Here is a 25,696-nt window from a genome sequence, read left to right on the forward strand (position 1 = left end):
GGGTGGGATAGGGACACAAGCAGGATAGAGAAGAATAGACAGCAGTCTAATAAAAAAAAGGGGGGGGGGGTGGGCAGTTACCAGAATACCCCTAGGGTGACCTACTTTTTTCTTTATTTGGCTACATAAGTCCATACTCTTCCAGTTTTAAGTCCTAGAAACTCAAACAACTTAACCCCAAGGGATGGTGGCAGGGGGGTTCTAAAATTAAACCCAGGATTTAATTTATTGAGGCCAGGCTAAGGCCAATGACAGTGAAGGAGGTGAGTGGGAGCAGCAGATTCTGGTTGGAGGCAGAAGCAAGGGGAGTGAAAAGCCAAGGCCAGAGTTTCTACAGGAGATTCTGGGAGAAAAGTGAGGCAGGGCAGATCCACAGTTCAGGACTGGCCAGTTTGAATGTTGGCAGGATCTAAGCTATAAGGGCTGTCTTTTGCTGTCTGGTACCTGATACTGGGTTGATTTAGGGTACAGGGAATATGGAATTGGTGTGTGTGTTTGATAAAGTGGGTGCTGGGGGTATAGGCATTGGTTAATTTGCATATGAAAGGTATGTTCCAGGCCTACCCTTCACAGCCTCTAAGATTTTGCTACTCCTGAGAGGAGCAGTCTCTCCCAAGAGCCATGACAAATACCAGAGCATCAAGAAAACAGAAAATCAGAAGATATGATTAATGTAATTGACCTTGTGATGAGTGGATGCCAAATGGACAGTCACAAAATCTAAGAAAACACAGAACAAGGAGAAATTCATTGATTTGTAAAACTGAAAATTCAGAATCATCACCAGTATCAGGTGAGATTTGATCCCGCAATTCAAATGATGTCCTCAAGGACTCTTCCTGGAGCCTTCCTTGATAGGCTCCATACAGAGACTTCCCAAGTGCACCACTCATTGTAGCAAAAACTCATTGTAGCACCACTCATTGTATACCTGTCCAGACATCTCATCTTTATGGGGAAATAAGATGTTATTAGAAGCATGAAAGCTTATCTCCCACAGAAGTTCCAACAAATACGTGGGCTCCGGGTAGGTTATGTGCCTGAATCTGAAGCAACCACTGTAGCAGGAGAATAGGATATATGGATAGGCTTGAGCCCATCATATCCTATTCCTACAGTGTGAAGTCAAGTTAACACTCCTCCTTGGACTGTGCAGATGAGAGATAAAGTGATTTCTAGGAAAACAATAACAATAAGCCCAGGAAGGGTACATAGATGCTGAGCATCCAAAAAAATGCCCATTAATTAAAATTTTTCACATTCTTGATACCAGTACTTCTATCACAGTAGTAAGAGAGTCCAGATTTCCCTTCCTTTCTGGACACACCAGCATAGCTGATCAGGCAGTAACTTTACCCATTTGAGGAGATTTCGAAAAGAAAATACAACGTATTACTGTGTTTTTTAACAAGCAGAGTGGACAGATATTACCAATTCCATTTTGATTACACTAAACAATACTTTTATTAAAGCAGTCTTTCACATCTCAACCCACATCCAAAGTGCTAACATTTTAGCAGCACACTTGGAGTAAAGTGGAAGATGTTTAGAGGCTTCTGTGCAGCGAGAATATAAGAATGAAAATCTTTATCAACCTGTTTATTTGCAGAATCGTTAAAAGCAGCATTAGCTCTGTGTTAGGACACAGGTCACCTTTAATGGGAAAGAGAATGCTCCGAACAGTACCATAAGCTCAGAAACTGGAAGGAGGGCCAAGCCAAGTGTATTTGTCGTGCAAACGTATACAATGGGGTCAAACAGAGTCACAGAATACGTGCTTGGCCGCCTGTGCCCACTCTTTGGTTGGGGAGTCACAAGCTGGGCAGACTGATGTTTTAACATTTTAGTTCAAAAGGTCTTCAGATTTTGAAAGATATAAAGATACCAGCTTTTTCCTGTGATAAAATATTGTGGTTGTAGTCAGTGAAATTAATTTCAGTATTTTGAAATAATGGTTGAGAGCTGTAAAAATGACTGAGTCCCTGAAACTGAAGATGCTTTGCTCTGCAGATGGTAACTTGGGAATAGAAAACAAAAAGGTCAAGGGTGAAAGCAACGGGAAGAAAAATGCATGAAATATTTGGAGGACAGCTTGGCAAACAGACCTTACGAGAATGTTTTAAACAGGACAAAGGACGTTTGAGGACATCACACTTGATGCAGGAGGAAATAAAGGACTCGTGAAAGGGAAGACAAACTTCTAATATCTTTGAGCTGATTCATAAGAAGAATGAGGCTCTGACGCCCTGATAGCCAGCCACAACCCAGCAGATAAAGTAGCGCTGAGACCAAAATTGTGGTCTTTCTAGAACTCTCTTCTACTGCTTCATGTCTTGTTAATTCTCAGGACATGACGACAGCAGTGTTTGGGGAAATCTACTCTGGAAGCATTGTGCAAGAAGGATTAGAAAGGAAGCATCTGGAGTTGAGACAGCAACTGCTGCTGTGCTAAGGACGAGCCAGGAGGCTGGAGACAGAGCAGAGGCATCAAAGTGCAAGTGTCTGAAGGGGGCAGACAGGAGGACCCACTGCACTTTCCAGCCCAAACCGCCAGCACACCTGTGAGGCTACAGAGGCCAGACGGCTTGGGGAATTCGGGTCTGGCTTGCATCAGGCACTCGAGACAACAGCAGGATGCACACGATGAGGTGCTGTATAACTGGAAATGCAGGATTACAGTTCAGTCAGAGGTGGAAGCTGGAAATTTAGATTTGATAGTAATTGACATTAGAATGGATAGACTTTATATTTCAACTTACTAATTTGTTTAAAGGCAAATGGGTCACATCTGAAAGATAAATGGTTAAAAAAAAAAAAAGTATTTCCTGATGAAATTCATTGAGAAAGTTCTTCTCAGAACTTATTTACCAAAATTCAAATTTTATAACCATTGTTATTTCTCATGTCTTCCTGGTCTCAGTGCAGACAGCATGGTCATGAGGCCTCTGTGGAGGGTGGTAAGTTAATCTTTTGATACATCAGTAACCAATGTAGCTTTTTTTTTTTACCCCCCAAAAGATGGGTCTCCTTTGGTTGTCTTCTAGCTGTACATATGCTAAACTCTTTCCAATTTCAAAGTCATTCATTTGATCAGCCCCATCTGGGTTTTAACAAAGGCCCTGCTTAAAACCCCATCTGGTGCGTATGTGTATAAAGGATCACACAGGTCAAAAAGAAGTTACAGACTGGAAAAGCAAACAGGAGGTTAGTATTCTGGGAGCTTTAGAAAGTACGACTTCTGGTCTGAGAATAGTGACTAGAAAGCATTGACAAATTAAAAGTTACATAACTTTAAAAATTAAATTTACTTTTGGGGAAGTAAGATGTAGAGAGACGCAGTGAAAAATGTTGAGTTTGAAACAAACAAAACAGTGAAAGCCAGAAAGGTAGGAAAAGGTAGTTGTTAATTTAAAATAAAATATTCTCAGAGCAGTATGATTTGTGTTTCTATTCAGGATTATAAGTGACAAAACATGAAGAGGTAAAGGAATGAAAAGAGGGAAGCAAAGTAGTATAAAATGGACAGACGAGGTAGGAAATGAGAGAAGAATTCTCTTCCGTTTAAAAGACAAAGTGTTTAATTTGCAAGAAAAAGCCTGAGAGAATACTTTCTTTTCCTGCAAATTAATGGCCCCTTCTTTCTAACTCAGCATCTTTACACAGGGCATACTTATGAGCAGGATGACCATAGAGTTTAACATCCATACCAGGGTACCTTGGTCCAGGACATATGCAAAGCCAGACGGGCTAGCAAGACTGCTGCTGTCAGGAGCGTCCCCAGCAACCCAGAATGGGTATGGAGTTGATAAAAGCGGCCACAATTCCTCATCCCTCTGGGTATCCCCATCTGTTGCAGAACAACATCACGGTTCCTCCTGTGGAGAGGTGGACTCAGTCTTGACTCTAGTCTGGTCCTGTGATGTTCTGGCAAATACAGTGCTGCAGACGTGAAGTGCCAGTTCTGAGCCTTGGCCTCGAGGCACCTGGAGCATCTCTACTTTTCTGATGACTTCCTGCCATCCCCACTCAACCAAGCCCAAGCTGTTTGGTTAGAGGATCAAACACCATGAGGAAAGCTAAGTCACCCCACAGAAGCTGAACCACACCTGGCGTCCTGCAGACCACAGGAACCCAGCTGAGATCAGAACCACCCCAGAGCTCAGTCTCATTGCCTCTAAAACCATGAGCGGAACGAGGCTCCGAGTGCCAGAGTGGTCTACACAGAGCAGTGGTAACCCACAGGGCTCGTTCCCAGGGTCCCTGCTGGTCAGAAACCCAACAATCAAGTTTTCTACTGGAGTGAATCAACCCAATCCATTCACAACTGCGGAAAGGGGGAAGAGACCCAAGGCTCTCCAGCCAGAGCCCTGGAAGACAAGGAGCTGCTGCTTTAGGGGAAAAAAAAAAAAAAATCTCTTCTAGGAACTTAAGAGTGCTCCACCCAAAAATGTATTGGCTCTCTTAACGCTTGCTTCTAGGAAATTAAAATCTACTCATCTTAAATCTAAACGCTGATAACTCATTGCACTTAAGTAGCATTTTATAATTGATACACTGTTTTATTTAAAACAAACTATGAAGCAGAAGCAGGGCAAGTCTCCTACTGCCCACTTTATGAACCAAGAGATCAAGTCACAGGGTGAGTTACAGGGCTCTTCACACACGGCCCACGGCAAAGCTACTGTCACAAGCACCCCTTACAACTGCACCCACAAACTTCCACCCTTCTCCTCCGTGCCCCTGGGGTAAAAATTTGGGTCAGTGTTGGTATATCCTTTTCCTTTCTTATAGAAGTAGGGATGACTTAGCTCAAGAGTTAATTTGGAGAGTAAATAAAACCATGTGTGAAGAGCACCTAGCACAGTACCTAACCTGATGTGAGGCCCTGTGCCCGCACTCACGGATCAGGCTCTCTTCCAGGATTAAAACCCTCAACCTCACACCGATGATCAGCACTGGAAATGATAAACTTTCACATAGTATAGGCAAATTTATTTCTACGGTAGAGGCATTTATTTTGGTTGTAGAAAAATAACACTATTTCAAGGTCAAGGTAACGAAGTAGAAGTATATGTTTTCCTTATAGATCCCTACTCAGATATCACATACAGTTTCAAGACATTCTTAAATTAACAAGGAACAAACGCAGAATCCAGGTAGTCTCTCAGCAGAAGAGATGCATTAAAGCTACGTTGTCAGTCCTGGAAACCAGAGAGTTTACAAAGTGATCTTGTGCAGCGATTCTCAAGGGTAGCGTGTGTGTGAGTACCCCAGGATTGTGGAAACCACAGCTGCGGTGGACCCGAGGCGAGTCACCAGGTTAAAAGCAAGCCCTTAGTCTCTGAACAGGGACTAAAGATTGGTTTCAAACTTGGTTTCTCAGGGAGAGGCAAAACACATGACGATTTCACTTGGTGCTCCTTCTCTGAGCCTCAGACTTAGGACTACTACTACTCTCGGGAACTGTTCTACAGCCTGGGTCAGCGTGTGACAGGTGTGTCCCTAATCCATTCACACACAGCTATCATCATCATCACACCACTGGGCACAGATGCCATCCTCCCCTCCCTGCCTCTCCTCCCACCCCACACAGCTGCTATGATTTATTTAAAAGGTAACCCCTCGTCCATTTCAAGCTCATGGACTACTAGTACCATGTTTATATTGGTACCATTTTTACTACCTCCAACCGTTCACTTACAGTACGATTTCATTTCATTTTATTTTTTTAAAGATTTATTTATTTATTTATGAGAGAGAGAGAGAGAGGCAGAGACACAGGAGGAGGGAGAAGCAGGCTCCATGCCGGGAGCCCGACGCGGGACTCAACCCCCGGACTCCAGGATCGCGCCCCGGGGCCAAAGGCAGGCGCCAAACTGCCGAGCCACCCAGGGATCCCCTACAGTACGATTTCAATACATGGTTGAAGCACAATTTTCCCACCTAAACTAAGACCATGAATCCAAAGAAAAAAAAGGGAACTAAGCCTTAAGCGACAAGTGTTGCTTCTAAAGCATCAACAGCTTGAAGAATGCAGTTTCCAAAGTGACCCATTTTGGACAGTCTCGGATATTCCCTGCACTGTTTGCCGTCTCAGATTATCGATGCAAACACAGGGACACAATACCTACTGTCTTCATCACGCCCTAAGCTCAGTACACCACACGTAATGTTACATAGTGAAAAGTTTTGGCCATTTAAGTAACTACCCACTTAAATATGAGGTTTTAGTACTTTGAAACTACAAACCAACTACCTAGGTGCACAGCCAGGCTAGGAAAGGGTTTCTCAACCACAGCAACACTGCTGCTTTGTGTTGGGTACTTTGGGAGCGGGGAGCCATCCCAGGCACAGCAGGACCCAGCTGGGCAGCCCTGGCCTCTGCCCACTACATGCCAGTGGCAACCCACTCCACGGCCCCATTTTGACAACCGAAAATGTCTCTAGACATTGCCAAATGTCTTCCAGGGGTCAAAATCACCACCCTCCCACCCCGATGAGAACCACCGAGCTAGAATTTCGAGCTAGAATTTTACGTAGATATAATTGTCAACTGAGTGCACAGATGATACAAGACTCTACGTAATGATACTACTTCAGAGAGTGCAGCACAAGAGTTTCTGCTAGGGCACGCAGTTTCTACGCTGATCTACTAAAGTGTACAGTAACCCCCACACAACTATCCTCTTCCTATTGAAAACACAGACATGAGACAGGAAAAACAACAGAGCTAATCTGGCAACCACTTTTATATGACCCGATATACAGAAATATCCCCGGTTCCCATACATTTGCTGGATGAGCAGGAACCAAGTCACTGCAGGTGCCCCTCCTTCTGAATGCGGAGTCTCTCCTTCTCCACTTGCAAGCGTTCCTTCTCAATCTGCAGCTTCTCTGACTCAAATTTCAGAAACTGCAGCCTGTCTTTCTCCAGTTGCAAGCGTTCTCTCTCCAGTTTTAACTTCTCTGCTTCTATGTCCTGTGGCTGCAGGAGGGACTTCTCGCCTTGGCCAAGTTCACTCTCCAAAGACGGCTTCTCAGAGCTGACGATCCGGAGCCTCAGCTTCTCTCGCTCGATCTGCAGCCGCTCCTTCTCCAGCTGTAGCCGCTCGTGCTCCAGGTCCAGGTGGCGCAGCCGCTCCTTCTCCACCTGCAGCCGCTCCTTCTCCACCTGCAGCCGCTCGGCCTCGATATCCAGCCGCCGCTTCTCCAGCTCCAGCTTCTGCTTCTCAATGTTCACCAGCAAGTGGGGCTCATCGTAGGCAGACCGAGATGGCGTCGAGTTCAAGGTAAAAAACTCATCGATGTGCGGAAAATCAGGAAGTTCATTCTCCCTCCTGGAATCCGGTATGACGGACGACAATATTTCTTCCTCCTCCTCGATCTCAAACTAGAAGGAAAAAGCCACACTCAGTATGTATTTCTACTTCGTGGTTATTAATCTGTCTAAACACTTCCTTCACCAAGTTTCCGGATTGTGCAAGCATATAAAACCACTTATTTTGAGTTTTGAAAACTATTTATAATGAATGACAAATGTCACTCATAGGCTCCGCCCTTAAACAACAAGGGTTTGAGCTGTGCGGGTCCACCTGGATGCAAACTCTTTCGTAAATACAGGACAGTACTGGAAACGTATTCTCTTATGATTTTCTTAATATTTTTTTCTCTACAGCTTGCTTTTGTTTAAGAATACAATATATAATGTATAAAACACACAAAATACGTGGTCATCGACTGCTTGTGTTATTATCGGAAGGCTTCGGGTCAACAGCAGGCTCCCAGTAGGTAAGCTCTGGGGGAGTCCAACCTCATACATCACTTTTCCAGGGAGCAGGAGGTGGCACCCCGGCACCTACCCCCGTTGTCCAAGGGTCACCTGTATATATAAGTAGGAGAAGTGTATTTGGTTCAAAGAGAGATGAATGACATGAAGAGAGAACAATGGAATGAGTGTCAGGTACTACTTTTAAGTCACCTGAACGACAGAGCACTTCACTGCTCCGGGCCTGTCATAAACTCCTAGAATTGAAGGTGTGAGAAGAAAGAGGATTCCCAGGCTCATACTAACCTCGGGGCTCTGGGGATCTCTCTCCTCCTCTTCCACTTTGACCTCAGTCAAGGATCCACCTGCATCCCGGAAATCTGCCACATTCTGCCAATCAAAATTTGTGTCACTACGGAATCCAATCTTTTCATCGATGTCCTCAGTGAGCGAGTCATCTAAGTCGGATGTGGGAAGGGGAAACCCCGAGCCGACCAGCTTCATGTTGGCCTTCATCCTCTTCCTCTTCATGAGCGCCCGCCAGTCCAGGTACCTCCTCTTCACCTCTGTCCCGGTCCTCTGTTCTCCCTCCCCGACGGCATTCACACACTGTGCAATCTCCTCCCAGGCCATCCGCTTCATCACATTGATTGTGGTGTTGAGCTGCTTGGAAAAAATGACTTCTTTCCGTTTTGTTATCTCTTTCAAAAGGGTCTGAGTCTCTTGAACACTAAAATTGCTTTTCCTCTTCCTTTTCAACTGCTTCATTTTCCTAACTTTAAATGCAGAGTTTTTAGAGAAGATGGGCAAAGTTGAGAAATGCTACAAAGCACAGGAATCAAGGGCAATCTCTTGTTGGCACTTTGTTCAAATCAGAGTTTTCCACTCATCTAGTAGCACAGGCAGGCTGAATAATTCCTGGAGAGAAACAAGTGCAAATCCATCAGCCTGCAGCTTCTGCAGGACTTCCCTCATGAGATGCACACAGGATTTAGGAAAAAGCACACACCTCTCATCTGACTCAGCACTGCCTCTCCTTCCCTCTCTGCCAGCCCCACTGCCAGCCCCGGTACCATCGGTGGCCCCCTGCCCTCATCTGGGCAGCTGTCCTGGCCCCGGAGTGCCACTGGCCACCCTGCCACCTTCACCACCCCTTGTCCCCCTTCTCCACTCCTAGAGCATGCTCTCTCCTCATTCTCCCCCAACCCCTGCTTCTCCACTCCCAGGGCATGCTCTCTTCTCCTACCCCTGCCTCTCTACTCCCAGGGCATGCTCTCTTCTCCTACTCCTGCCTCTCTACTCCCAGGGCATGCTGCCCCCACCCCACCCCCCGCCCCGCCACCTCCACTCCTGGGGCATGCTCTCTCCTGCCCTGACCCCTACTTACTTCTCCACTCCTTGGGTGTGCTCTCTCCTCCCCACTGCTTCTAGTCACCCAGAATCATCCTTCTCCCATCCTGAGCCTCTGTGCACCCAGTCCCCTCTGCCTAGGAAATGGACACTTGACAAAAACTAACCACATTTCACATTTGATTGTTCACATTTGATTCCAAGTCCATTTAGTGAACATTCTAGACACCTGTAATTTTAAGGGATCACATTTAATTTACTCTGGCCTACATTAGTACCCTTGTGTAATTTAAATTATCAGTGGGTTGGGCAAGTATTCAGTATTCCTCTAGAGGCCCCTGAAGAGTACTTAGGAGGTTCTAGAGTCACAAACTTTTAAACATATTTTTATTTATCTTTTTGCATATATATATTTTTTATATTTATATAGAAATATTGTCTTTTTATATATTTATATAAAAGGACTGAAGCAAACTGATTTATACATTGTTACACCAGTCCCAAAATGCTCCTCCTTAGTACCCATGTCACAGCACACCAGAGAATTACTGAAGTGGTAACTTGGCTTTTGCCTTCTCTACCATCTAGCCCAGCACTAATGGGGTCTGGGAGATGGTAGCCGACTTGCTCCAAAGGCTGTGTCCTCAATACATAACACTGTGCCTAACAAACAGGAGGTACAAATACAACTTAAAATAAGGTGATGGGGGATGGGAAAGGATAGAAAGTGAAAAAGAAAATCACTCAAGGAAGGTAAGCTACCAAAACTATGAAAAGAAAACGTTAAGTAAAAAGGCTGTGTTGCTACCATAGTCTGTATGGACCAAAGAGGAGTAAGGAGATTATCAGAGACATATTTTTAGTATGAAATCGGCAGGTGAGATGTCCCTAAAAACAGAACAAGGAGCTATAATAATATCAAATTCCTTATTATATTAAATACAATGTATTGATGCCTTTTTGTTTCCAAAAGATATAGGATGTTTCAGAGCATTTATGCAGCTTCTTGAACCATTTAAAAAGTGCTAGCAAAGTTTTAAGGTAAAAGCATGCTAAAAATACAGATATTCACCAATAGGAGATTAGATGAATAAACTAACCACAGCCACATAGAATACGTGTTATAAATGCTATAGGAGAGTATGGATATGGCTTAGCACAACACTGTTCCTGTGTAAATATATCTTAGATCTCCAGACAGTTAACTGTGTCAAAACCTGACATCTTCTGATTAATGTAAGAAAATACCAAAATCAGTGCCCCTTGAGTTGAAATTTGGTAGCTCTATTTGTACAGATAGAACCAAAGCTATGTTTGCAGGACTTTTCCCCCTCCTGTTCTTTCCTGTATATTTTGATACTCCTACAACACAGTTTGGGTTTCTGTCATCCATTACCCAGTAACTTACTCAGATATTTATTGAGCTCCTACTACGTGACAGGCACATATTCCCACTGCTGAGGATGGAACATCTCACAGAACGTTTAAAGATGCCATTTTATATGTCAAATACTCCCCCCTTTTATGTCGGTTGTGTTCCCTGTCTTTGCAGAAGGTAATCTGGTAGGTGCAACCTCTAAAAGCCCCACAGACCTTGCATGCCCCAACAGAGACCACTGAAATCATTCTTTCCTGGCTGGAAATAGGTATGTCGTTCACTTACATAATCCTTGTGAAGATGTACCACCAAAGGTATATTATTACCTGGATATAATACTGTTTTTTCAAGGACTAACACTTGAGCATGAAGTTCCTAAATACTCTGTGATAAGACAGAATTAAGAGGTCCAAGGAAAATCAGATTGTCAATTCTGGGTACAAAAAAAAAAATTTTTTTTTTTCTTGTAAATTCGTTAGTCTGTTCAAGAAAAAAAAAAAAAACCCACAAAATATCCAAACTTCCCCAAGCCCCCCGTTTCCCCGCGCCCACATGTTTTTAGAGGAAATTCGCTTCCCCGCCCAACAGGATGCTCTTCTCTGAAACTTGCGGCAGGTGAATAAGTGAAGTTTACTGCGAAGCCACCTGTTACCGGAATGATACACCTGCCGCCTGCCCAGGGGCCGCCCGGTAAGGGCCGCGGGGAAGCACCGGGGGAGACGAAGCCTCCCGGAGGCCACCCTGGAGAAAGTGGCGCAGGCTCCGCGCAGCGCAGCGGCCGCACCTGGCGGCAGGTGCGGGGACCAGGAAGGATGGAGCAGAGTCGGGACAGGGCGCGCGGGGAGCCCGGCGGCCGCAGCCCTCCCTCTGCACCGCCCGCCCCCGCCCTCGCCCCCGCCCCCGGTCGGCTGCCACTTCCAGGAGTCGCAGTCCCGCTACCACGCAGATCCAGGGCCACCGCCGGCGCGGGGGGTACCGCACCTGCCACAGACCCCGCTGGGACCTTCCCCGCGGCGAGGGCACCCACCGTCCGCGGAGCCGCCGCCGCCGCCGCCGCCGCCGCCCCGGGACACGCCGCCTCACCTGTGACCCCGGCGGCACCTCCGCCCGATCGCCTCTAAGGGGCTAGAAAAAAAAAAGAGCCCTCATGGGTGCCCCGCCCACCGCTTTCGCCCGCCCCCCTTGCCGCCGCCCATTGGCTAGCGCGGATGCCACTCGTTCGAAGCGGCGCACCCATTGGCCCGGAGTGTATTGCCATTCTGACTGAGGGCCCGCCCCAGGTCTGGCCTCACAATGGGAATCGAGTCCCCAACCGGTTCCGGGTTAGTGCCCTGGAATTCCGCCCCCTTGCGATTCACGGCCTCCCGCTCTGCGCTCCGGCGTTGGCGCGCGGTGCTGTCAGTCAAGTGGGCTCTGGGAGCCGATTGGCCCTCGGCGATCAGCCTGCGGCGCTCTTCCGCCTGATTGGGGCCTGGTAGCCCCGCCTCCGAACGCGGCCCCTGTCCTTGACCCTCACCTGTTAAAAGGGCAGAGAGGGGGCGGGGACCTTGGCGTTGCTCCAGGAGCCCCTCCGAGTCCGCTTGCACCTTCTGGTCCCCTGGGTGCGGCTTCGGTGGCTTCAGCATTCCTCTGAGACAACCCCTGCCTCGTGCCGGTGGTGTCCACGCAGCTCAGCCGGTGCTGACCACCCCGAGACCCCCCAAAACTGGATGTGCTGACATTGTGTCCCCTGTGTCCCCACCCTGTGCCCTCCTCCCTCTGGGTCCAGTTCTCCCTGCCGCCCCCCGCCCCTGGGCCTGGTGTCACTGGTGAGTCTGGGGTGGTGACATGTGTCTCCTGTGTCCCAACCCTGTGCCCTCCCCCCTCTGGGTCCAGTCTCTCTCATGCAGGTTTGCACGATAAACGGATGCTCAGTTGCATCTCAGCTTGAGAGGCATCACATCATGTTGTTAGCAGAGGTGTAGCCTGAGGAGGTCCATGGCATCCCGTATTGGCACCTGCTAAATCCTACAGCAGCCCTGCACCAGCTGCCCCCCTCGCCATGGGAACCTTTCCTGGGACGTTCCTGATCCAGCACAGTACCTGGGATATACTAGGCACTCAAAAGAGATTTGGTGAATACATGATGGAATATTCCAGATGAACCATGAATGCTTGCTGAACATTCCTGGAGGAACTCTCTTCCATAAAATAGGACGTCCTTATGAAGTCCGCTCTTTGAAATGTGATGATCACTTTAACCGTTCAGATGTTCACTAAGGAGGCTGTGTGAGAGGCATGCCGATACTTTTGCCTAAGTAGAACAAAAATAGGGTTTGTTTGTTTGTTTTTAAATAATGAGAACTTGGATTTTATAATTTTGGCTTTTGTTTGTGGTGGGTGTTTTTTGGGTGAGAAGAGAACCACCCATCCTGACTGTGAGCAGACACTTTCTCTGTTCACTTACAGAGTTTGTGCCCAGCTGGAATCTGTTTATCTACCTCACTAATGGGGATAACATCCAGAAAGTGTCGGTAAATGTTGAGAACCTTCTGCTTTCAAATGAACTATTGAAGCTTCTTGCAACGAAACCTCAGTTTCTGTGCGGATTGCAAGATCTTTCCAGAAAAATTCACTATTTGTTCTTGGCTTTTACTTGTGTGAGTTGGATATGGACTCATGAGGGAGAGATGGAGGGTAATCCAAAATGCCTATTATTAGTGCCCCATTACAAACCTGATAGTCTGTTTCTCAATTTGATTTTTGTTACTACTAGTTTCAGGCTCAAGATTTGACTAATTCTAGAACTGAGCTGCCCACCTATGGTAGCCACTAGTCACTAGCCTTTGCTTGAAATGTGGGTACTACAACTGGATAACTGAGTTTTAGGCCAATTTAATTTTAATTAATTTTAATTTAAAAGCAGAATTCAGTTAGCTCAGTGACTGGATAACTCAAAGTATGGTTGCAAAACTTGAGTTATATGAATCTACTTTTTGAACTGTTAATTTTTTGAAATCTAAATACTGATGGAGTAGGGGCTCCTGGCTGGCTCAAGTCAGTAGAGCATGTGACTCTGGATCCTGGGGTCATGGCTGGATGTGGAGATTGCTTCCTTGCTTCCTTAAATACATACATACATACAGTTGGAGTATTTCTGATAAATTAGCATCTGAGTTGAGATGTACCATAAGAGTAAAATATACACAGGATGTCAAAGACTTAGTATAAAAATGTACAATGCCTCATTGGCAATTTTCATATTGATTATAAGTTACATTATAAAATGTTGCTTAATTGGGTTCAGCAATTAATTAAAATTAATTTTACCTGTGATTTTTTTTCCTTTTTAAAATGAGACTAATAGGAAATTTCATCTCATGCGTGTGGTTTGCGTTATATTTCTATTAGACAAAGCTGTTCTAGGCTGTACCTGGCCACAGCTTATTAAAAGTTTCAAAATGTAATCGTTAGATAAAATGTATTTCTTTGCCTGTTATTTAATCGAAGGGAAAGAAGAACGTCACTTGTGCCATCTCTCCTCCAAATGCAGTTTATTTAAGAAAAAAGGAGCCCCGTGGACGTGATATAACCTATGTCATATATAAATAGTACTGTGCCACACTGATTTTGCAAGGACACCCTCGCCTTGTACACGTCTGGCTTCCTCCTGACTCATCCTTGTGACAAACTCTTATTCCTCAAAACCAGCTTTTCCCTAACACCCCGAGAATATATCAACTCGTCTTTTTTCATAAGAGTTCTATGCTTATACATGTTCTAGTTAGATTTCCACTGTTCTGCCCTTCCCTTTCTCTGCTCTCTAGCACCTGGCACATTACCTGGCACCTAAGCAAGCAAAAGTGTATTTGTTGAATTGAACTGAACATTGACAAAACTCACTCTGTTTTGCCCTCTGTGATGTTCCACCAAACTCCTTGCTATTTTCATCATCCCTCGGTTAAATTATAAGGGTTTGTAAAATGACACTGAAAGCATTTCACCAGCAAACTTCATGTTTCTAAAAACTTTACATTGAATGGGAACCCAGTGTGGTTCCTATAGAAACTGCTACCATTCTTTTCCTTTAGATTTTCTCTTATAACTGAAAAAAATAGGAAATGTTAGAACACGAGCTATTTAAAAAGGGTAATCATAATCGCAAGAGGGATAGCAGATTTCAATTTTGAAGATCAGTCTGGTACCACATCTTGAGAAGCTGGATGGGTCCTGGCATTGCAGCTAGCACTGGCTGTGGTTAGGTCACCAATTTTGTTTATGGTGAGAGGTTTGGTTTCTGCTGGGATAGCCTATGAAATAGTACTGGCTGGTGCTTATTAGGAAAGTCATTAATAATACTTTTTCAGAAAATCACCTGTGCATGAAGTTGACCATGGGAGAAACAGATCGATTACAGATCTACTCTTGCAATTTGGAATGTGTGCCCTGGTGGTGACTTTCTATTTGGAGCCCATTTAAAAGATTCACTCTTGATACATATACGTTCTTGGTTTTTCTCTCCTACTTGGCAGTCAGAGAGGCCTCTTGTTGAAAACAGTTTTAACAGTTTAGTGGGTTGACCATCTGTATCTTTGAGTCACCTGCAGAATGAGTTTTATTCATGCAAAATAGCCTATATTTTAAATCACCCCATCCCATGTATATACTGAATACTTAGATTGATTTAGCCCTTTTTGCATCACGTATCAATGGAAAAACTGCATAAATGTCATCTTAATAATAAAGATTAATCATATTGTTTTCTCAGTATGAGAAATTACTATGACTCTTTGTAACCTCTTGGTTGTTTTTTATGCATGTGCATTCTTGAGTTCTATTTGTAAGAATTGTACCAAGTTTTGGAGCGGGGAGCTTCTCATCCAGTGGCCAATTCACTTTCCTCATCTCTTTTTGAAAATAACGATTGAATATTATTCTGTTCCAAACACTGACCTAAGGGCTTCATACATGTGACTCTATCTCACTATCACCATAACCCCAGTATTCCTTATAGTTTGTAGGTCAGGGACCCGAGGCTACATGCTGTGATGTGTCCCTCTGAGGCTGTACACGCAGCAGGTGGCAGAACTGGAGTGGAAGCCCAGGTGGTCTGTACACTCAACTCCCCCTCCCCTCTCACTCTCAGTGGATGGTATTGCTAGCTGCCAGGAGACTTAAAGGTGGCCAAACATTTGGAAAGATTTTCCTAGAGTGGAGAAACAATAGCTCTCTGCCACCACACACACACACACACACGCACACACACATACTCCAAACCCATCTTTTCCCTAACATTTTGGACTGTGTTATAAGCTCCTCAAAGGCAGGGATCTGTCATTTGTCTTTTATCACCACCACCTAGCAGCGCAGTAGTCCTGTGCATTTACTTTTTGCTCCCAAACAAATTTAGATTTAGGGCTGTGGAATGGACGATGGTCATATAATTAATTCCTTTGAGCAGTAGCCTTAGCCAGGGAATCCATCAATGATTAGGAACTGCCTGAGAACTGTTCTATACTACATTGTCCATTGCTTTTGCTTCACTTTTTCACCAATTTCCACAGAATACCTTCTAGACACCACGGCACTGTTGTCTCCAGGCCAAGTTTGTTCTTGACTTTTTCCCTATTCAGATTGTCTGTGGGGTGTAATAGTGACTGTGATCAATACACAAAAACAACAACAGAAGTGTAAATGGGATTCTGAGTTGGCTTAGGCAACTTGGCTTCAGTTACTCAGCTCATTTAATTTTTTTTAAAGTAACCTCTATGCCCAACGTGGGGCTTGAACTTATGAGCCTGAGATCAAGAGTCTCAGGTTGTACAGACTGAACCAGCCAGATGTCCCTCATTTAAATGTTTAAAAGACAAGAGCTTTGATTCCTGGCAAAACTCTTTGGGTTCAACTGTAGAAACAAGGAAAAAGACAGAAGGGACACAGAAATAAAAGGCATTTCACAAGATTCAGAAATAGAGAGCACCTCAAATTTTAGCCCACCTCCCATTCCCAAACACACACTTTCTGAATACCTTTGATGGCGGTACACTGTATCTGCAAGGCCAAGTTGTGACAATACAGATTGAAACCATAGTTCACAAGGTGGATATGGGGGATCCAGGTGATAATAGTCATTTTTCAAAGTGATTTCTTTTTTTAAAATATCTTATTTATTTATTCATGAGAGCCACAGAAAGAGAGGCAGAAACATAGGCAGAAGGAGGAGCAGCAGTCTCCATGCAAGGAGCCTGATGTAGGACTCGATCCTGGTACTCCAGGATTAGGCCCTGAGCCAAAAGCAGATGCTCAACTGCTGAGCCACCCAGGTGTCCCTCAAAGTGATTTTTAACTTCATAAAAAGATAAATCCAAAATAATTTATTAATGATATACTTCATTGACATTATCTGTCCTTTATTTCCATCCTCCCAGTGTTATCCTTCTATGCTTGTCTAACAAGAAAGCAGAGGGGTTCATGGCGTGTGTCACTGCTGAGCAGTGGTCAGCCTGAGACCACATCACCAGGGGGACCAATGCACTGGCTCCGGCCCTGGGTCCTCTCCACTCGCCTGTTAACTCCAGAGACTCATGCTCTCCTGCTTCAGATAGCATGTTCTTCCATATCAAATTATTTGATTTCTCAAAGACTTAATGACTTGGAAGACAAAAGACAAAAACCATAAGACAAAATATGCCCATGTTGTGTTTTTCCAACCCCCCCCCCCACATTCCCTTCCTTTCTAGCTAGGAAATAGAACACCTACACCTGCTGGATGCTCCCTGGTTACTAGACACTGTTAAGTACTTGGCACATGTTGTCTCTTACAAGGGACTTACCATTAGGGAAACTGAGGCATGGAATTTAGTACAAACCATCATTTTATTTTATATTTTATTTTTTGAAAGATTTTTATCTATTTATTCATGAGTGACACACAGAGAGAGGCAGAGACACAGGCAGAGGGAGAAGCAGGCTCCCTGTGGGGAGCGATGCGGAACTCGATCCCAGGACTCCAGGATCACACCCTGAGCCAAAGACAAAAGCTCAACACTGAGCCACCCAGGCATCCCCAGGACATAACATCATTTTAAAGGAAACAGAGGCTCCAAAGCTAGGTTGCTTACTCCAGGTCACACAGCAAGGATGTGGTAGAACCATGATGCTTGTACTGATTCCAGCTCCTTGCTTCACCGAACCATTGTGAATACTTTCTCTCTGGGCAAGAAATGATTTTTCCAAATTACCATAGAGCTGAAAAAACTTCCAGAAATCAGTGGCAACTTACAGAGCTGTTGAGAACCTATCAGCAACCCACAGCCTAAGTTGTAGGTCACAGAAGACCTCTCTCAGGGGTTCTGGCTCCAGCTCCTTCCAGACGCTTCTGTCTACCTTCTCCTGGTTTGGGTTCTTATACTACCCTTAGCTCTCTTACATGATCACTAACTTTCCTTCTTAATACCCCTCCTTCTACATGGCGTTCTCACCACGGACTCCGCTACTCTTCCTTTTAGCTCCCTCCCTACTTTTTTCTCATTAATCAAAAATGCATAGCTGAAGATATTTCTACTATTGCATATAATAATTTAATAATAATCAAATAATCATCTGGCTGCCAGTCATAAGTTTCACAATGGATGAGTAACGGATTATATAATATTTTCTTAAACACAAAAAGCTTCTGAAAACTCCAAGTACATTCTCTACTAATTTTGGTGACCCTCAATTGCCATTATCCTACTATGTATTTCTCCTAAAAAGAAACAAAAATTCTCCTTTATCCATTAATATTTGGTGTTAAATTTCAACAGCTCATAAATTAAAGCAATTTTATATGTGTTTAAGATAAAAGGCTGATTTTTTTAAAGTAATCTCTCTACACAATGTGGAGCTTGAACTCACAACCCCGAGATCAACAGTCGCACGCTCTACTGACTAAGCCAGCCAGGTGCCCCAAAAGGCTGACTTTTAACAAAATCTGCTTTACTTTTGTTGTACTGAGTTATTACCTCTAGATTTTTCCACTATTTAAGCATGCTTTTTCCAGTTTGATTAAAGTGCAGCAAAGTATGCCTCATCTCATCTCTGCCCCAGTGCTAGAGAACATTCTCATACACCTTGTGCATTAATAGTTCTGGCCTTCTCTCCTCCCCATGGGGTGAGAGGGGCTTTATTTTAATAGAATTTGGAAATGGTGTCAGAATACAAGGTTTCATTACTATAGCAACAGCGAATAATGGAAAGACTAAATGTCAGACAAGTTCCGTGTTGCTATAGTGACAATCAGTCGCTTTCCCAAATATGTTTACTGTTCAATTCCGGTCAGTTTTTAAAATATGCTCATCTGTACAAATGCTCAAAAAAGGGGAGAAAAAGTTCAAAGTCATTTAAGAAAGAAAGGAGCCCTTCAAGACATGAAAGCAATTTGATTTACTGTCCATTATTTCATAAGAAATCCACAGAGTCCACGAAGGCTATGTGGGAAGTAGAAATTCTCATTTCTGTTCAAATACGTGTTCTTCTCATTTGCAGTCAGGGAAATTGAAGCGCGGAGTTGAAGGCATGTCCATGTTGTCATTTCATGCTATTTCAAACCATTTTTTCTGAGCTCCCGAAAATACGAAATTCTGCCCCATTGAAATGGAAAACTTTTCTTTTAAGCAGCAGCACTTGAGAACCTGTGCCTGCTGGGCAAAGTAAGGAGAGCAGGCAAAGCAGTTGGTTCCAGCCCCTTTGATTATCTTCCCCCACCTTTCAACACCTCCTCCCCTCTGGGACACAGCATCCTAATTCACCAGCTGCCCTCCACCCCCACCCCCCACCGCCATCCACTGACTTGTGACTGTGATTTCTGCCTTTGTCTTTTTTTTTTTTTAAGTTTTAAAATTTATTTTTTTTATTTTTTTAATAAAATAATTTTTTATTGGTGTTCAATTTACCGACATACAGAATAACACCCAGTGCTCATCCCGTCAAGTGTCCCCCTCAGTGCCTGTCACCCACTCACCCGCACCCCCCCGCCCTCCTCCTGTTCCACCACCCCTAGTTCGTTTCCCAGAGTTAGGAGTCTTTATGTTCCGTCTCCATTTCTGATATTTCCCACACATTTCTTCTCCCTTCCCTTCTATTCCCTTTCACTATTATTTATATTCCCCAAATGAATGAGAACATACACTGTTTGTCCTTCTCCGATTGACTTACTTCACTCAGCATAATACCCTCCAGTTCCATCCACGTTGAAGCAAATGGTGGGTATTTGTCGTTTCTAATGGCTGAGTAATATTCCATTGTACACATAAACCACATCTTCTTTATCCATCCATCTTTCGATGGACACCGAGGCTCCTTCCACAGTTTGGCTATTGTGGGCATTGCTGCTAGAAACATCGGGGTGCAGGTGTCCCGGCATTTCATTGCATCTGTATCTTTGGGGTAAATCCCCAACAGTGCAATTGCTAGGTCATAGGGCAGGTCTATTTTTAACTCTTTGAGGAACCTCCACACAGTTTTCCAGAGTGGCTGCACCAGTTCACATTCCCACCAACAGTGTAAGAGGGTTCCCTTTTCTCCGCATCCTCTCCAACATTTGTGGTTTCCTGCCTCGTTAATTATCCCCATTCTCACTGGCGTGAGGTGGTATCTCATCGTGGTTTTGATTTGCATTTCCCTGATGGCAAGTGATGCAGAGCATTTTCTCCTGTGCATGTTGGCCATGTCTATGTCTTCCTCTGTGAGATTTCTCTTCATGTCTTTTGCCCATTTCATGATTGGATTGTTTGTTTCTTTGGTGTTGAGTTTAATAAGTTCTTTATAGATCTTGGAAACTAGCCCTTTATCTGATACGTCATTTGCAAATATCTTCTCCCATTCTGTAGGTTGTCTTTTAGTTTTGTTGACTGTATCCTTTGCTGTGCAAAAGCTTCTTATCTTGATGAAGTCCCAATAGTTCATTTTTGCTTTTGTTTCTTTTGCCTTCGTGGATGTATCTTGCAAGAAGTTACTGTGGCCAAGTTCAAAAAGGGTGTTGCCTGTGTTCTCCTCTAGGATTTTGATGGAATCTTGTCTCACATTTAGATCTTTCATCCATTTTTAGTTTATCTTTGTGTCTGGTGCAAGAGAGTGGTCTAGTTTCATTCTTCTGCATGTGGATGTCCAATTTTTCCCAGCACCGTTTATTGAAGAGACTGTCTTTCTTCCAGTGGATAGTCTTTCCTCCTTTATCGAATATTAGTTGACCATAAAGTTCAGGGTCCACTTCTGGGTTCTCTATTCTGTTCCATTGATCTATGTGTCTGTTTTTGTGCCAGTACCACACTGTCTTGATGACCACAGCTTTGTAGTACAACCTGAAATCTGGCATTGTGATGCCCCCAGATATGGTTTTCTTTTTTTAAAATTCCCCTGGCTATTTGGGGTCTTTTCTGATTCCACACAAATCTTAAAATAATTTGTTCTAAAACTCTGAAGAAAGTCCATGGTATTTTGATAGGGATCGCATTAAACGTGTATATTGCCCTGGGCAACATGGACATTTTCACAATATTAATTCTGCCAATCCATGAGCATGGAATATTTGTCCGTTTCTTTGTGTCTTCTTCAATTTCTTTCAGAAGTGTTCTGTAGTTTTTAGGGTATAGATCCTTTACATCTTTGGTTTGGTTTATTCCTAGGTATCTTATGCTTTTGGGTGCAATTGTAAATGGGATTGACTCCTTAATTTCTCTTTCTTCAGTCTCATTGTTAGTGTATAGAAATGCCACTGATCTCTGGGCATTGATTTTGTATCCTGCCACGCTACCAAACTGCTGTATGAGTTCTAGCAATCTTGGGGTGGAGTCTTTTGGGTTTTCTATATAGAGTATTATGTCATTGGTGAAGAGGGAGAGTTTGACTTCTTCTTTGCCAATTTGAATGCCTTTAATGTCTTTTTGTTGTCTGATTGCTGAGGCTAGGACTTCCAGTACTATGTTGAATAGCAGTGGTGAGAGTGGACATCCCTGTCTTGTTCCTGATCTTAGGGGAAAGGCTCCCAGTGCTTCCCCATTAAGAATGATATTTGCTGTGGGCTTTTCGTAGATGTCTGCCTTTGTCTTGCTCTTCTCCTAATTACTTCCTCTGGAAGAGCGAGAACAGGGACCAGGCTCACAGTCATCTTTGAAAATGCTGTCCTAGCAAAGTGCCTGGCTCATAGGAGGATATAATAAATCTTAGTAGAGTGAATGAGTTTCCATCAAAGGATACCCTTTGTTTAGGTGTGATTTTTAAAAAATATTTTATTTTTTTGAGAAAGAGAAAGAGAGAGAGCATGAATGGGAGGGGCAGAAGGAGAGGGAGAGAGAATCCCAAGCAGACTCTGTGCTAAGCACAGAGCTGGATGTGGGGCTCGATCCCAGGACCCTGAGATCATGACCTGAGCTGAAACCAAGAGTCAGAGGCTTAGCCAACTGTGCCCCCAGGTGCCCCTGTTGAGGTGTTTCTGAGACTCTACTAGGGGACTGAAATACTTGATTCAAAGTAACATGTAAATAGGCACAGTGGTCCAATGGGTTACTTTTCTCAAAGTACTGGCTATTTTAGAAATGACTGGCATCCTTAGGCTCATTGAGGAGGTCTCAGCTTTGGGAAGGCCAGATGCATTTATTCTACAGAAGCCATGTGCTAACTGGTGGTTACATTTCTGGGTTGACCAGCAAAATTGCATGTTAACAGTTGTGCCCAGTCTGGAAAATAATAGTACCACATCCATGATTCCTGGTTCCTTTCTTAGTTTTGTTTCAGTTGTTCAAAATTAACCTCCATTTCCATTTCGAGATTTCAGGAACTCATCTGCACCAGCCATCATAATAGTTTTGGTGACAGAAAATATTCTTAAGTACCAGTGAGTTGCTGGCTAACTTTGGTTCTGCAGGCAGGAGAATGTCCTCCTTGTCAGAACATGTGAACAAGTTACATGGCAGGATGGACTGTCTACATGTGCTTAAGGATCTTGGACCCTGAGATGGGGGGAATATTCTGGATTATCTTGGTGCACCCAATTTAATTAAAGCAGTCTTTGTGAGTAAAGGAGTGGGAGGAGAGTGTCAGAGGGACAAGGTATGAGCAGATGACCCCTCATTGCTGACCTTGAACAGGAGAGGGGAACCATGAGTCAACGAGTCCTCAAGAAGCTGGAAAAACAAGGAAATGAATTTTTTTTAAGATTTTATTTATTCATTCATGGAAGACACACAGAGAGAAAGGCAGAGACAGAGGCAGAGGGAGAAGCAAGCTCCATGCAGGGAGCCCAATGTGGGACTCTATCCAGGGTCTCCAGGATCACACCCTGGGCTGAAGGCAGCGCTAAGCCGCTGAGCCACCCAGGCTGCCCAAGGAAATGAATTTTAACCCAGCACCTCTGCTTTTGGACTTGTGAACTCCAGAACCATCAGAGAATATATTTGTGATGTTTTAAGCCACCATGTGTGTATTGTTACAGCAGCCGTAGGAAATGTAGGAAACGAATTCAACTTCCATATCTACATAAAGGAAACGAGCTCCCCAGGAGCAAGGGCTCTGGGATGCTCTTGATTTGTCCCACCAAATCTCCATTGAAAAACTCTTCCCTCACCCACTGTAGCTATCCGTACTCTCTAGTGAGCAGAACTCCATAATCATGTTGAAAACGTACAAGATAACAATAAAAATGAGAACTAGCAATCATTAAAGGACAAAATAATAGCAATGAAAGTAAAACATTTTACAAATAATTAGTTAGGGGATCCCTGGGTGGCGCAGCGGTTTGGCGCCTGCCTTTGGCCCAGGGCACGCGATCCTGGAGACCCGGGATCGAATCCCACATCGGGCTCCCGGTACATGCAGCCTGCTTCTCCCTCTGCCTGTGTCTCTGCCTCTCTCTCTCTCTCTGTGACTATCATAAATAAATAAAAATTAAAAAAAAAATAATTAGTTAATAGCAATAAAAACCACAGCTGAGTCAAATCAACAGATATGATTCAATAATAATAACTTTTCCTCTAAGAAATTTGGGGCTTCCAATTATGTCTGCATGCTCATCATACATCAAGAGGAAACAGTGTCACCAAGCATGGTGTGAAGTCAGATGCTCAGTGAACATGTGATGTGCCCATTTTGGTTTATGAACAACCAATTTTATTAACCCTTAATAACTCACTAGGTAGGTTCCCCCAAATTATTCCTTGTCCATACAAAAAATTAAAGCCTTTGAACCCTTAAGAACTGAGAAATGGCCCTTGGTTTGGGAACATCTCTAAGACAGTAAGAGACCAACGTTTGAGAAATGGCTCACAATCATCCTTCCTGCAAGTTTTGTATAATGATTAGAGAAGATGTGTCCATCACGTGTGGAAGATTAGCCCTCTGGAGAGGACTGAGGGGAGACAAAGGAAAAGAATTCCCAAGTTTGGGTTCTGAGCAATGACCCCATTCATTACGTAGGTCATTATACATTGATTCTTTTTCTCACAACTCCTTGGTTTGAACTTTGTTTTTCCTTCATCTATTCATGTTTCAAAATTTGCTTCTGGAAGATAAGTAGTGCATATTATTATGGTTCACACAAGTGATGAGTGTTGCCATCCAACATAGGCATCAGAGTTAGCCCACCAGATAAATATAATGTGGTTGTGATGCTGTCTTTTCGAAAAGTTCTGTAGAAAACTGATACTCAATGTTCTTATATTAACACAGGAGTGGAAGTTCTCTGTAGAAGATGGAGAGCAAACCCTTGAATGTCTGCGTCCCGTCTCCCTAGCATCACGCAGAATTTCCTACCTTCTTCGCAATTCCTTTAGTTAATTTTCCTACCTGGATTTCAAGCCTCTTCATACCTTGGTCCTTCAGGATACTCTAATGTTCTCTTTCAAATTGTGATAAGCAATATTATGGATACGAAATTAGATTTCTACTATAGCACCATAATCCAATCATCATTTTCCTTATTCTATTAATGAAGTCTAAGGTTACATCACTCTGCTGTTTATCTCTCTTGATTACCACGTTTATTCAACAAAAATTTATTGAGGATTGACCACGTGAGCAAAACAAACAAATATCCCTGCTCTCAGGGAGTTCATACCCTGTGACCTGTATCACTGACTTATAAACATATAAGTCATAAATTTGTTTTGTACTTCTTTAAAATTTACTCAGTCAGGTTCCTACAGCTTCATCCCCTCAGTGGCTGTTTGTCAGCGGGATGTTTGCATCTGCTCTGTGTTGAAGATGTTTCTAAAGTTTCCATAGCTTACCATGTGTAAGAGCTGCTGTTCTGTCGCAGTAAAAAGATCTTTAAATGAAAACACTTTTATCCACTTTTTAAGTTTTGCACTTTTTGTCATTTAACTCACAATTATTTACGATTTCCTTTTTTTCCTGTAGACAGTAACATCAAATAAAAGTGAATATAAGTATGGTAGGGTCTCTTCGGAAGCAAAGCAACAACAAAAAACCAAAAGGCAACAACTTCAGCACTCAGAGAGTAATGAAAAGAAGAAATTATACACAAATGTGGGAACCTTGTGATTGGCTTGTCATTGCCAAAGTGACAGCAACACACTATGGGTGGAGGACAGTTATTGAGAAGCGAATCGTTGGCTTCCTCCATGTCGGCCACATGATTCCCTTTGTTTCCATTCATGCATGTGGACTTTGGACATTATTTTTAAATGATGCCATAAAGAAGGCAGAACATGATTTTTGTTTTATGCACAGAACAAAATGGTTTTGCAGCATCACTGACTAAAGTAATAACTGTTATTTCAAGGCACTTTTCAAAAGCATGAGGCGCCACGCTTGCAGGGAAGTTAGGTCACCTAAGGTCGTTTGCTTCAGTATAGAGGAATCCACAGGGAGTTTGTTACCACTAACGAAAGAAACGCCCTATTGAACATCCTGACATGGTTGGATGTGTTTCCCCAAATCTAATCAGTCTTTCTGGGTTTTGTTATTCAGTGTTTTCTCAAAACTGTCCATTCCATCTCCTCTGTGTTCTGGTTCTGAGCATCTTTTGCCTGTAAAGAGAAATGATCCTCCAAATAATCTCCCAGCTCCCACTGCCGTGGAGATTCCTATCCTGCAGCATGACCCCGGGGTGTTAGTGTTCTCTTCCTTCAGAACCTCGCCCCTGTGTCCTGCTACCTTTTGTTCTTTTCCCTACCAGCATCTCACGGACAGTATCTAAGCCTTCACAAAGGGACTTCATTTTGTTTTCT

General features: G+C 43.7%; 1 protein-coding gene across 3 annotated transcripts; it reads right to left on the reverse strand.

Annotated features, from left to right (window-relative positions):
• Positions 1-6,731: 6,731 nt before the first annotated feature.
• On the reverse strand, positions 6,732-11,679 carry MSANTD4 (Myb/SANT DNA binding domain containing 4 with coiled-coils). 3 transcript variants are annotated; one of them, XM_077893300.1, is made up of 3 exons: positions 11,577-11,679; positions 8,072-8,683; positions 6,732-7,390 (listed from the first exon to the last, which is right to left on the reverse strand). In XM_077893300.1, the coding sequence occupies exons 2-3, from the start codon at positions 8,531-8,533 to the stop codon at positions 6,815-6,817; spliced, it is 1,038 nt and encodes a 345-aa protein (XP_077749426.1). In that variant the 5' UTR covers positions 8,534-8,683; positions 11,577-11,679; the 3' UTR covers positions 6,732-6,814. The 3 variants fall into 3 exon arrangements, with proteins under 3 accessions (XP_077749426.1, XP_077749425.1, XP_077749427.1); XM_077893299.1 differs by having other exon boundaries at positions 11,521-11,669; XM_077893301.1 differs by having other exon boundaries at positions 11,475-11,624.
• Between the last annotated feature and the right edge of the window lie 14,017 nt (positions 11,680-25,696).

The sequence above is a fragment of the Canis aureus genome, chromosome 3 (assembly GCF_053574225.1).
Source record: "Canis aureus isolate CA01 chromosome 3, VMU_Caureus_v.1.0, whole genome shotgun sequence".
In the NCBI taxonomy this organism is placed as follows: Eukaryota; Metazoa; Chordata; class Mammalia; order Carnivora; family Canidae; genus Canis; species Canis aureus.